Raw genomic sequence first — 12,865 nt, 5'->3', positions numbered from 1 at the left:
CGCTTACAAGCATTTCTAAATATTAACAATGCATTGTTCTACTTATTAGTTATGAATTTTCTATGAAAATCATGTACAAAGTATATTTATTTAGCAGGACTGAAATTTTTGGATTTGTAAACCATAAAGTATTATTTGTAGTCATTTAATATACAAATAACCAGAGCTTTTTCCACAGTGTTTACAGTGAACTAGACAATTGCAGTGGCTCTCATGTATACAATGATACTTGACACAGGAATCAAATAAGAATACTACTGTGTAAACAAAATATTATATAAATCCATACCTCATTTTGTATTAACAATATAATTTATATTCATTTTTAAAGCATTTGTTTTACATATAAAATAGTTTTATTAAGAAGTTTTGAATAGTAAAATAATATTATCTATTTTATTAAATATATTTTGTAGAAATAGGACATTATATTTATTCTAGAATTTTGAGGTGTGCTGTGCATCTGGCTTCTTGGCATAACCATGACCACAACAGCCTCAGTTTGGCACCACCTCAAGCAACCTCAGTTTGGCACTGTCTAAAGCTTTCTTCTTTGTTTCTAAAGGTTATGGGAAAAAAAAAAAATAAATAAATAAATGAATAAATAAATAAAAAAAAAAAATAAATAAATAAAAAAGCTGAATAATGTAGCACCAGCATCCTTCATAGTGGGCATACCATTTCCCTGCTGCTGCTTGGCCTGGTGAAGAGGAAGCCACTAGGCCTGCTGAACTATAAGATCAAAGCAACCTAAAACTTAAATATTCACTACTATTTCTATTTTGCAAGTATAATGTTTTAATGGATACTAATATCTGTTTTCAGCTCTCTTTTGGGGCGATATGTTGAGGTTGGAAGTCTCAGATGCACATTATTGTTTCCTGAGGCCCGAGCTATCATTACCACCACAAGATAACACAGCAGTGAGAACCCATCAGCCAGTACAATACATTCACACTTGTAAGGTTAACTCTACTCACTCAATCACTTGAAATGGAGTCTTTAGGATCCACTTTCTATTGAGATTCAATATTTAATGATACATTTGAGAGAGAGGAAAAATCTTAAATAGTAACATTAATAACAGTGGTACTACAAACTAACATTTTTGAGGACAAAATTTGTGAAGGAGTGTGAGTAAAGCAAGGTATGAAAACGAACATTTCAGCAAGCATTTCCTGACTGTATGGAACTTGGTCTACAGTGAATATGCTTGTTGACAACATTTACAAAAGACAATTTAAAAGTAAAGGTTACTGTTTTTATTTGAATTTCCATTATCTGTTTGTTAAGGAAGTGTTAAATATATATATATGCATTTTCTCCTAACCAGCTACTCATCTTCTTAAAATGCTTTCTATTTTTATGGTCAACTCAAGGGTAGTGATGTTTTCTCTTCCTTCTAAAATCCAGTTTAATTCAAGATATCCCATCATGACTATAGCATTTGATTTTCATCACAAACATCCTTTTGCTTCAGATGCATAAGTCAGACCAACAGAAGGAAAACGCAAACTTTCAACCCAGGAAATTTTTGCTTGTGACACGCATGAATTATGAAACATCACCCTAACCTCGTTTCCCAAACTAAGCTGACAGTGGGCATAGAAATTGAAAACTTTCAGCATAACAGAATAATAAAGAGCCATTTGATCACCGTTGAAGTGCTCACAATCCCACATCCTAATATCTATCCATCTAATTATCAAACTGACATCTTTTAAATGTGAGGTAGCAGAGGCAAAATGTTTCATCATTGTAGGAGGTGGTCCCAAGTTTCCTCACTTCATCTTTTAAAGTAACTTGCAGGTTATTGGACCTTGTTCAGTTTCTTAAATGACAAAAAGATTGGTATACCTTGCACAGTCCTTGTACTTTTGTATGTGTTTGTGTGCATGTGTGTGTGTGTGTGTGTGTGTGTGTGTGAGAGAGAGAGAGAGAGAGAGAGAGAGAGAGAGAGAGAGAGAGAGAGAGAGATTATTAATCACATGATCATAATGAGTGAGACCTAGCAAAGGTGGTGCTACTAACATTAAGCCAACACTCGTGACTAAGTATAGCATCCCTTTATACTTCTTTACAACTGTACATACTGTATATTAGAAAAATTACTATTGAAAATACACCAAAAAGTCACAAAATCCAGCTGTTGCACATTCTAAGAATGCAGGATAAAAACTCCACAAACATGTTATGGTATTATAAGCTGTGAAAGTCCATTAATGCCATCACCTCTTGGAGTTCACTTATGTATGACTGCCATCAGTGTGGTCCCATGCAGTGAAATTTTCATTCATGTCTTGAGGAATTTTGTCATGCACCTCTCGTAGAAGGCTGAGAATAGCATGAGGTGGCACATTCAGAGCCAGAAGGTCCATCAGCACCCTGAAACAAATGTGCACATCAATGCTGTGAGCCATCTGGAGGTTATTAAGGATGTACAATTTCAATCACAATAATGTGGTATGAAAATTCGAAAGAAATACGATGAGCAATCAAAAAAAATAACTGAAGCAATGAAGTTCATAATACATGTTAATGTAAATAATTACACTGCATGTCAATGTCCAACAAGTGATAAAAGATAGACAAGGATTCAAGGCAGAAGTGAAGTCAGGTAGGTAGTAATGATCTGAACTGCTTTCCTGTTACTTTTCATCTTTTGCAGACTTCAGCAGGATTTCATATACCACTTGAATTTTCACAAAAATATGAGAGTTTCTAAATTCTCATTGTTATAAATTTTAGAAGAGTAAGGCAGTTAGTGACAGTTGACAAAGCAGCAAGTGACATCAGCAACATTATTGACAATACATGCAAGGTAAAGATGGAGGCACAGGCTCCAGTTATGTGTGCAGGTGTGGCAATCATCTCCATCTCAGTGGCCTCAGAGCCTGTGGTGGATGGCATCCCTTCCCCTGGGGTAGAAACCAGAAGCCCAAACATTTGCAGTCAGAAATGCTAGCCACTGTGCCATGGAAACACTTTAGTGAAGCTGTCTATATCTAATAAGAAGGCCAATGCAGGGAGTTTGCAATTAATTGTTGAAGACTGGTAGCTTTAAAGATGGGATAATCCATCTCTCTTTTAAAGTAGTAATTTTTGCTTCATGTCCACATTTCCCTTATTAATGGTGAGTGGCATGTGCCTTCCAGAGCAAACAATTTCCTCCTGCCCTTTCCATTCTGACAGGGAGTGGGTTTGATGTTTGGATGACCTTATCGGGACCAAGACTATTGAGGACCCTCTTCTAAGGCTTACTGGCCCATGAGATGGAATCTCACTGAGTGCACCTTCCAGTAATTACAGTGTTGGTTTTTTGCTTTTCCACTTCACATGACCGTTTCTTGCAGGTGTTTGGAGATTTCTATGAGGGTCTTAAAAGTGTCTCCCATTCTGTCACTATGGGTACCCTGCTCTGCCTTCTTTTGATATCAGATACATCAAATGCAAAATAATATATATATATATATATATATATATATATATATATATATATATATATATATATATATATATATATATATATATATATATATATATATAAGCCCCCCCACTTGGCGAATCTCAGCTTGGCGAAATCAACTTTTGGCGGTAGGGTGGCCACAGACCACTGAGTGCACGCTTGGCGATTTAAATTCAAACTTGGCGACCGCACGGCGAACCATGCAGCTCCCTGGTGACGTCAGACCTCTCTCAAAACCTATCAGAACGCAGTGTGAGAGTCCCCTTCAGCCAATTTGTGCTACCCTCTATTCTGTTACCGTGGGAACGAATTCTGGCGATTTATCAACATGGCTCTGCAAGCACAACAGGTGGTACCGCTGGAGGTAAGGACAAAGGCGGTGGCGGCAAGGACGAAAGTGGGTGAGGGAAACTGGTGGAAAAATGGGAGTTACAGCCTTTATATCATGTCTTATTAGGTCTTTTTTTTTTTTTATTGGTCTGTTTTGTACATGTGTTCTAATATGTGAAGGCAAAAGATTTTGTTTCAGCTCAAAAGATGGTATTTTAGGGGTCAAAAGAGGGACTTTGGCAATGGCCAAAGACTGATTGAGGCATTTTGTAGGCAATTTATATGGTGTAAAGAACTCGTGCTTGGCGAAATTCGCATTTGGCGGTAGTTTTGCCAGACTAATTAATTCACCAAGTGCAGGGGCTTACTTTGTGTGTGTATATATATATGTATGTATATATATATGTATGTATATATATATATATATATATATATATATATATATATATATATATATATATATATATATATATATATATATATATATATCTTTAACTGGTTTTCTAGAGACAATATTCCATGACTCACTTGAAGATCTTTGGGTGGATGGTAATGCCGGTGGCCAGCACGAGATCGAAGAGCTGTCTCTGCTCTGGGTTGAGCTGGTTTTTGGTAACCAGACGGAAGCGCTCCATGTTAGTCATCCTTGGCTGAGAGTGGGGTTGCTCACTCCAGTGAGAGGCTCACATCAAACTACCTGTAACAATGGTCACACCAAAAATCAACAAAACTGTACAGCTTAATATAGCACTCACCAACAGACATGTTAATGACAGACCTAACTGAATACCTGATAGTTTAGTGTGAAACTATTGTCTCATAATCTGCTGACAGCAAACAATCCTTATCATGCTTGTACTTATTTCAATAACAGTGAAGCACTTTGTAGCACGAGTTTCCTACATGTAGGCTACATACACAGCTAAGGCAGTGAACATTTTCATTCACACCTTGGTTAATGTTACCACTAATGGCTCCTCGTGTATCAGCTAATTCAATGGTTCTTAACCTGGTGGAGGACATTCCCCTAAGGGGGCATTAGTAATTTCCAAAGAGGGTGTGAACCCTTGGGAAAAAGCAGGAATTTCTCTAATTATATTTGTCATTCTCTTAACAAGAGGCTCTTCAGATTTGAACTATGTTTGGATCCACCTACCTTTGTGAAGCTGCATTTTCCACACTCGCTGCTGCCAAGACAAAGTACAGAAACAGGCTGAATGTGGAAGGGGGCTTATGTTGTGCACTCTGGCATTTAGCCACACAGCATCCAAGATCAAGAAGCTAAGAAGCATTGGCAAGTATCTCACTAATAATGTGACTGATTCATAATCAGTAATAAGACTACAAACATATATTTAATTTTTCTTTTAAAATCTGGGAGAAAATTGTCTTCATAGAAACATGGGAGGTGTGAAAGAAGAACAAATTCCTAGAGGGGATGTTGTAGCAAAAAGGTGAAGACCTACTGACCTTAATTGTGCATGTGCTGCTCAACACGTGTGTGGTGGTGTTGCTTTGAGGTGACACACACTGACGTTACAGTGACATGATTCGTCACAAATAACCTAACCTAAACTTGGACTGTGATTTGGCTCTACTGCATTTGACTTTTTCCCAGTGCTACAGTGGGGAACCCAGCAGGGGATCTATCAATCTTAACGTTGTGAGTATACTTCCAAATAACTGTTAGTGTGGTGTGGTGGTGCAACGTTTGGTTAGAGCTGTGTCCATAAGGCCAGCCGGGACGAGGGGTGCAATGCCCAGTTAGTTTTTAGGTTAGAGTCCTGAGGCGAGTGCTCAGGAGGAACAGTCACCTGGTTGGTTTGGGTAATATTAAGTTGTCCCAAATTTGGAGGCCCCATTCTAGACACAAGCTTTTCTGCCATGTCCCCAAACCTGGAGCCTGGAGCCTGGAGGGATGGAAATATAATAGAGATGTAGCCGCTACTAGCAAGATTTACTCACTTCTCTTACCCTTTTAGAAGTCCAGTAACTGTACTGTTTCTTTCAATTTATTAGTGTTGTTTGGAAGTTGACAGTTCACTTCTCCCTCATGAACGTGTAGCGTCAACTTTGTCTTTCAAGATGCTGACAGCTCGACAAGACGTTCACTGCACTTCTCATTCATCCTTGATTACACTGCAGGCTGCTCTTCCTTTCATGAGTAGTGAGTGTCGTTATGCCAAGAGTCTTGGAAACAAACGAAGAATTGTTGGAGTTTGGAAAGAGGCGGACTTCGCCGTTGGGTTGTTGTTGTTGTTGTTGTGGGCAGCTGATGTCAGGGAGGAATAGTCGTGGAAATGGATACTTGTGTACTTGTGTTGTTGATTGTTGTTCTAATGTGTATTTAGGGTTAATCAACGGTAAAAAGTATCAATGCTTTATTTTAAGTTTAAATGTGACGTTTTCAGGACATTGCTTTCATACAGAGATCCTTAACTTTGGTACTCGTAACTTGTTACAAGGAGAGAAGAGAGCTACCTAGGTAGTGTACAAGTCTTGATATCCACTCAAATATGACGTTAAAACATGATACAAAATTATATTAAAAAAAATGTTTGAAAGATGTTTGTGTGTTTTGTGTATCTTCAGTACTGTTCCTTGGTACACTGCTGGATTCTTTAGTGAATAATTTTGCTTATGAAAAGACCCATGTAGATATTATGATATCATAAACTACAAAAGTATAGAAGAAGTGAGCAATGGAACAACATAGTGGTCAAAAGAGACGTATAGTAAGTTTATCTTTTCTCCGTAATAAACTCTCCGAGGGTCAAACTTTGTAGCGCATGCGCGGAGGTAAAGCGACCAGTTATAAACTTTCCGGGGTGAGGAGAGGTGTGTTCGCGCCCTCCTGTGTTGGATTCGTGCTTCATCGTAGCAAAGTGCTGTGAAAAGTGTCGTGATCGTAAACAACCGCCAGGAGAATATTACCATGACGTGTTACCTGAAGGAAGACGTGTCCTAAGTGAAACGTATCCACTGTGCGAGTGAATATTACCTGTGGCTTGGAGACGCACGGCGCTTACCTGTCCCGCGGACAAAGTAAGTCTCCACCTGTCAGGTGGGCCCTTGACGGCCACCCTCGCCCCAGGCACCACACCCTGGGCACTGAGGCACTAATGACGCGTGAAGGCACAGGGACAGGCAGAGAGGGGAGGGCAGGGCAGGGAAACGTTGAGAAAATGTTATCACCAAGTTGATTCGCCGCGGGCACAGGTAGGCGGCCCGGCAGTGTTGCCAGCCGCGCGGCGCACATTTATTACAGGGGACCAGAAGCTTCAGTAAAGAAAAAAATATATTTGGCGTGACATGTCTGTTGACCTTCCTAAGGTGTGAGTGGGAGGTGTATGACCGTGTGTGTGTGTGTGTGTGTGTGTGTGTGTATGTTTGTGTTTGTGTGTGTAGGAGTGCTGCAAGGTGGTGGTAATGTGTCTACAAAGTATGAACCTTGTGTGTGTGTGTGTGTGTGTGTGTGAAAACTTTCGCAGAGAGAGAGAGAGTCTGATACTACATGAACAAAAGTGTGTGTGTGTGTGTGTGTGTGTGACGAAAGGTCAGTTGTAAAGAGTACAGATAAGCAGAAAATCAAATAAGTAGAATTCATTGTAAACTGAAGAATTTGACGCGGCGAATATAGCGATCCAACTCTTAGGGCGTTGCGTCTCTCTCTCTCTCTCTCTCTCTCTCTCTCTCTCTCTCTCTCTCTCTCTCTCTCTCTCTCTCTCTTGACCTGACTTGAGGGGGGGAAAGGATGCGGGATGTCCCTATTCCCCAAAGCCAAATCTGTCTTGTACGAAAATACACACACACACACACACACACACACACACACACACACACACACACACACACACACACTATGATTGTTGTTATTGTTGTCCAGAAAACGTCCTCGTAGCATTGTATTTGAGTTGTAATCCCATGTCAGTAGATGCTGGGTAAAAGCGGAGCGTGTCATGGGAACGTTGCAATGCCTGTGATGTTTGTTACGTGTCCTGGCTTCCCGCTGCGTGACACTTGAAACTGACATGTGTAACAGACGCCGCTTGCAAGTCTCGGGTTTCGTCACTGCCAGAGGAAACATGAACAGACTCCCCTGGCGACCTTATTGTTGTAAACGGCTCGTAGGTACACTCACTGACTCATGTTATTTCATATCAGTGAGATGCATGTTGGGTCTATTATCTTTACGTAAGACTAGCCATGCGTGCACTGTGTTCCCGCGCTAGTTGGGTGTTTCTTGTGTTGTGCCTCGTCTCGTGTCGCTGCTTGATTCCTGAGAGAGAGAGAGAGAGAGAGAGAGAGAGAGAGAGAGAGAGAGCAATGTTATCCATGCTAGTGTAAATAAGAATATGTAGAAATTGTAAAACTGTTGACCTCCCTCCCAGCTTCTGTATTTACATCTACCTGTGCCCTCAACCCATTTAACCTCTTCAATACTGGCACAGATTTTTACCTCGAGATTTGTGTACGATTTAACCATTTTATTGACATTAGGAAGGATCTGTAGGGGTCAGAAGATTAATGGCCACAGTCTTCACTATTGTAATCCCCCACATAAGTTTCTAAAGCTGAATAAAATCACCAAATAGTAAGCAGAATGAATATGGAAACACATCTTGGTATTCGAGAGGTTAAGAGGGAGGCTCCAAGACTTCTTTGGCTAATGCTCTTAACATTGTTCAGAGACTAGCATCTTAGTGGGCCTTTTCTTTAATCATTTTGTTGCCCTTGGCCGGTTTTCCCCTCTTACATAAAAAAGTGAAGACAGGAGTTAATTAGACGTAACAATGATCCACTCGTTGTTTTGTGAAGATGAGAGCAAATGCCGTTTCAAGTGGATGCTTCCGGCAAAGTTTAGTAATGGAACAATGGTTAGCAGTGTTGTCTTTACTCACACCATACCACCTAAAGTAGTGTCACATCAAACATTACCACTCATGGAAGCCAGGATTATTTATTCATTTTTTTTTTTCACTTTTTTATTTTTGGTGTAGCTTGAAATACTAATCCCTTCAGTACCGTGCCGCGATTTCATACTCATTCTGCTTACTATTTGATGATTTCATACGACTTCAGAAACTTATGTTGGGGAATAAGATAGTGAAGACTGGCCATTAATCTTGTGACATCCAAAGACAGTTCATAATGTAAATAAAATCGTCTAATCGTACCCAAAACTCATGGTAAAAATGCGTCCCAGTACTGAAGGGGTTAACAGGTCATTTCAGGAAACACTTGCTTGCCTGACGACTGTATTCCAAGACTGTCGTGTAGGGAGAAGGCAATGTGGTGTGTGTTATCTAGAGTTAAGTTATTTTGTTTTACCTATTTACTAATGGTGTAGCTTTGAATATCAATATGTCCTTCAGGAAACACTTGCTTACCTGTCGACTGTATCCCAGGACTGTCGTGTAGTGGGAAGGCAATGTTGTGTGTGGTATCAGTGCAACAAATGACCGGGTGTTGGCTCTTTTTGCCATAACACCTTCAGTACTATAACGCGTTTCCATGTATTTTTTCTGCTTATTATTTTATACAGCTTCAGAAACTAATGTGGGGGACAAAAGTAGTGAAGACTGAGGCCATTAATCATCCGACCCTTATAGAGTCTTAAAATGTCAATAGAATAGTCTAATCGTACACAAATCTCAAGGTAAAAAAACTGTATCTCTGTATGGAAGGGACTAAACTACGGTGCCAGTGGTTTGTGTGCATCGCCAAGGAAAATTATTACTTTCTCTTGTCATTTACTGTACAGAACTGTGGAAGGTGTCGTTAGTCTGGTAGCTTTTTTTGTGAAGACTGTTTATTACTGTATTGTATTGTGATTCTAGTGCATTTGACTCTCTCTCTCTCTCTCTCTCTCTCTCTCTCTCTCTCTCTGGTATGAGCAGTAAAGGGGCGTGTGTGTGTGTGTGAGAGAGAGAGAGAGAGAGAGAGAGAGAGGCACTCCAGTAAAGGGGTAGGGGACGGGGAGTAGCCTGGCTTATGTTACCGTCAAGGGCTGATAACCTCCGCCCTTACCCTTACACCCTTTACTCCTTCCTTTTTTACTTCTTTCCAACCTTTACCTACTCCTTTTCTTTCCCTCTGTCTATATCTTCCTTCACTCCTTCCTTCCTCCTCTTCTTACACCCCTTCTTAACCTTTCCTTGCTCGTTTCCTTTCCCTTTCTCTTCATCTTTCCCCATTCCTTCATTCGTCCTCTTCTTTCTCTCCTTTTAACTTTTCTCTACTCTTTTCCTATCCATTTCTCTTCTTCTTCCCCCATTCCTTCCTCTTATTCTTACTCATCTACTCTATTCCTATCCATTTCTTTTCATCTCCTTCCATTTCTTCTTCCTATTCTCACTCATCTCTCTTCATCTCCTCCCATTCCTTCCCTTCCCTTCTCTTCTTGTCTCCTTCTCGTTGCTCCCTCATACATTTTGCAGGTGTTGGATTGGCGAGTGCTTATGGGGAGGTATCACATGATGGGTGAAAGGTGGTGGTGGTGGTGGTGATGGTGATGGTGGTAGTAGTCTTGTTGTTGTTGTTCCTGTTGTTATTGCTTCATTGCCTCCTATTAACTGACCCTTCCTGTTCATCTCTCTCTCTCTCTCTCTCTCTCTCTCTCTCTCTCTCTCTCTCTCTCTCTCTCTCTCTCTCTCTCTCTCTCTCTCTCTCTCTCTCTCTTGTGCTCACCTATGCACCCAATGAGCTGTGCTTCCTCTCTCCCTCCCTCCCTCTCTCTCTCTCCGTCCTTCTCTCTCTCCTCCCATTCACTCACTCTGCCATTCATCCGTTTACCTCCCCACCCAATTATTTATTCATCTCTCTCTCTCTCTCTCTCTCTCTCTCTCTCTCTCTCTCTCTCTCTCTCTCTCGTCATAAATATATTAAACCACTACTATTATCCTGAGTAATGGTTGTTTGTGTACGCCGAGTGGCTCTCATATATTCTGCGCACACACACACACACACACACACACACACACACACACACACACACACACACACACTGAATAACTGCACGTACAGAAAGAGCGACTGTAGTTTGTATGGAGAGAGAGAGAGAGAGAGAGAGAGAGAGAGAGAGAGAGAGAGAGAGAGAGAGAGAGAGCGCTACGTACTGATAACGCTAATGTTTCTGTGTCAGTGTGGATGACGAACATAATTGACGTGAAAGGTCTTATCAGGTTTCACGATGAAGTGTTTCACCCGCGAAATGTATCTATGTAATTAAATGCCGTGTGATTTTTATGTAATTTTGTTCATAAAAGTGACTTTTTCAATGGTTTATATTCACTAACGTATTTTATTCTATGGTATATATATATATTTTTTTAGATGTCTTTTGATGTTGCAGTTTTTTTTTTATTTATGTGTTTATTTACTTTATTATTTTATCTATTATCTATCTAGGTATGTAAGAATGGATGCATTTTACACTCTTTTTAGTCATTTTAACTTAACTGTCTTTGTGTGTGTGTGTGTGTGTGTGTGTGTGTGTGGTTGTGTGTAGCTAATTGTGACCGCGTTATCATCTTACGTCTCTCTCGTTTTACATTTTTTTTTTTCGCATTCATTATATTTGCACGGTCATTGAGGGGGCAGAGTCATGGTCCGACGTTGAGTAACATACCACGCTCACTCACATTGTACTTAACGTTTTTCTGCAGCATTCCTAAGTCTTCTTATATGCTGAGAAGCCACCTACTGTCACAGTTTGTATTACTGTCGCCAGATTAGAGGATTTGAGCTTAATCCCTTCAATACTGGGACACATTTTTACCTTGAGATTTCTGTACGATTAGACCATTTCATTGACATTTAAGAAGGGTCTATGGAGGTCAGAAGATTAATGGCCAGAGTTTTCACTAGTTATTTTAATCTCCTACATAAGTTTCTAAAGCTGTATAAAATCGCCAAATAGCAAGCAGAATGAATATGGAAACGTGTCATGGTACTGAAGGGGTTGATTTCTTCAGTACCAGGACGCATTTTCATATTCATTTTGGACTATTTGGCGATTTTTTTTTACAGCTTCAAAAACACATGTTGGGATTGGAATAGTGGAGACTGGCCATTAATCTTTTGACCTCCATAGACCCTTCCTAAGCAAATAAAATCGCCCAATCATACCCAACAATCAAGATGAAAATGTGTCTCAGTATTGAAGGGGTCAGGGAGAAAAAGCAAAGAAATAAACGCAGGTTATTTGACTTCTGACCACGACTGTACTTAAGCTAAACACCATTCAGCTTATCCCTCAACGCTATACGGACTCACATGCTTTCTAGACGTAAGATCGCCAGCTGTCACCTTACCGGAGACAGTTTAAAGCTCTTATTATGCGTCGTGTATTGTCCTTCTCATTTGTCCTTGCGTGTGTGTGTTGCAAGATTGCCATTGTGGTGGTGTGCGGTGCCACTTGTCCCTGCGTGTCTAGCGGAGGCTTGTTTAAATCATGTTTGGTATGTTAGTCACTCCGCCCGACCGTCGCTGCCTTGCCTTGCCTTGTCTTGTCTTGCCTTGTCTTGTCTTGCCTTACCTTGTCTTGCCTTACCTTGTCTTCCCTTGCCTTGTCTTCCCTTGCCTTGCCCTGCCCTGCTGTTCCGTGTCCTGTCTTGCCTTGCCGTGCCCTACCTTGTTCTACCTTGCTTTTCTTTCTCCGTCTTGCCTTACCTTCCTTTGACTTGCTGTACCCTGCCTTGCCTTGTCTTGCCTTGTCTTGCCTTGCCCTGCCTAGCCTTGCTTTGCTCTCTGCCTTGTCTTACCTTACCGTACCGTACCTTACCTTACCTTACCTTACCTTACCTTACCTTACCTTACCTTACCTTACCTTACCTTAGTTCGCCTTATCTTACCTTACCTTGCCTTCAGCTTGTAGTGTCGTAAGATGGGTTTGATATTGTATACTTGTGTCTTATACGCCACTATTGTTATTATTATCTGTTTTTTTCTTCCTCCTCCTATTGTGTGTGTTTTTTTCTCTCGTCATTATTGTTATTATTATTGTTATTATTGTCACCATTATCATCATCATCATTGGTTTGTTGTTGTTCTTACTCTTCATCAACT

At 40.4% G+C, this 12,865-nt stretch overlaps 2 protein-coding genes across 4 annotated transcripts in view; one reads left to right on the top strand and one right to left on the bottom strand.

Moving 5' to 3' along the window:
- Nucleotides 1-129: 129 nt before the first annotated feature.
- LOC123514313 (mitotic-spindle organizing protein 2-like) lies at nt 130-6,495 on the bottom strand. Of its 2 annotated transcripts, none has more exons than XM_045272136.1 (3): nt 5,762-6,495; nt 4,325-4,493; nt 130-2,385 (listed from the first exon to the last, which is right to left on the bottom strand). In XM_045272136.1, the coding sequence occupies exons 2-3, from the start codon at nt 4,438-4,440 to the stop codon at nt 2,247-2,249; spliced, it is 255 nt and encodes an 84-aa protein (XP_045128071.1). In that variant the 5' UTR covers nt 4,441-4,493; nt 5,762-6,495; the 3' UTR covers nt 130-2,246. The 2 variants fall into 2 exon arrangements, with proteins under 2 accessions (XP_045128071.1, XP_045128072.1); XM_045272137.1 differs by having other exon boundaries at nt 5,771-6,495.
- A 125-nt stretch (nt 6,496-6,620) lies between these two features.
- LOC123514312 (afadin-like) overlaps nt 6,621-12,865 on the top strand; it is a 218,005-nt gene continuing 211,760 nt past the window's right edge. For both annotated transcript variants that reach the window (XR_006677567.1, XM_045272134.1), the window contains exon 1: nt 6,621-6,841. The gene's annotated coding sequence lies outside the window, so the exon portion shown is untranslated. The remainder of the gene's footprint in view (nt 6,842-12,865) is intronic.

The sequence above is a fragment of the Portunus trituberculatus genome, chromosome 37, assembly GCF_017591435.1.
Source record: "Portunus trituberculatus isolate SZX2019 chromosome 37, ASM1759143v1, whole genome shotgun sequence".
NCBI lineage: Eukaryota > Metazoa > Arthropoda > Malacostraca > Decapoda > Portunidae > Portunus > Portunus trituberculatus.
This window is presented reverse-complemented; position numbering and strand designations above follow the sequence as displayed.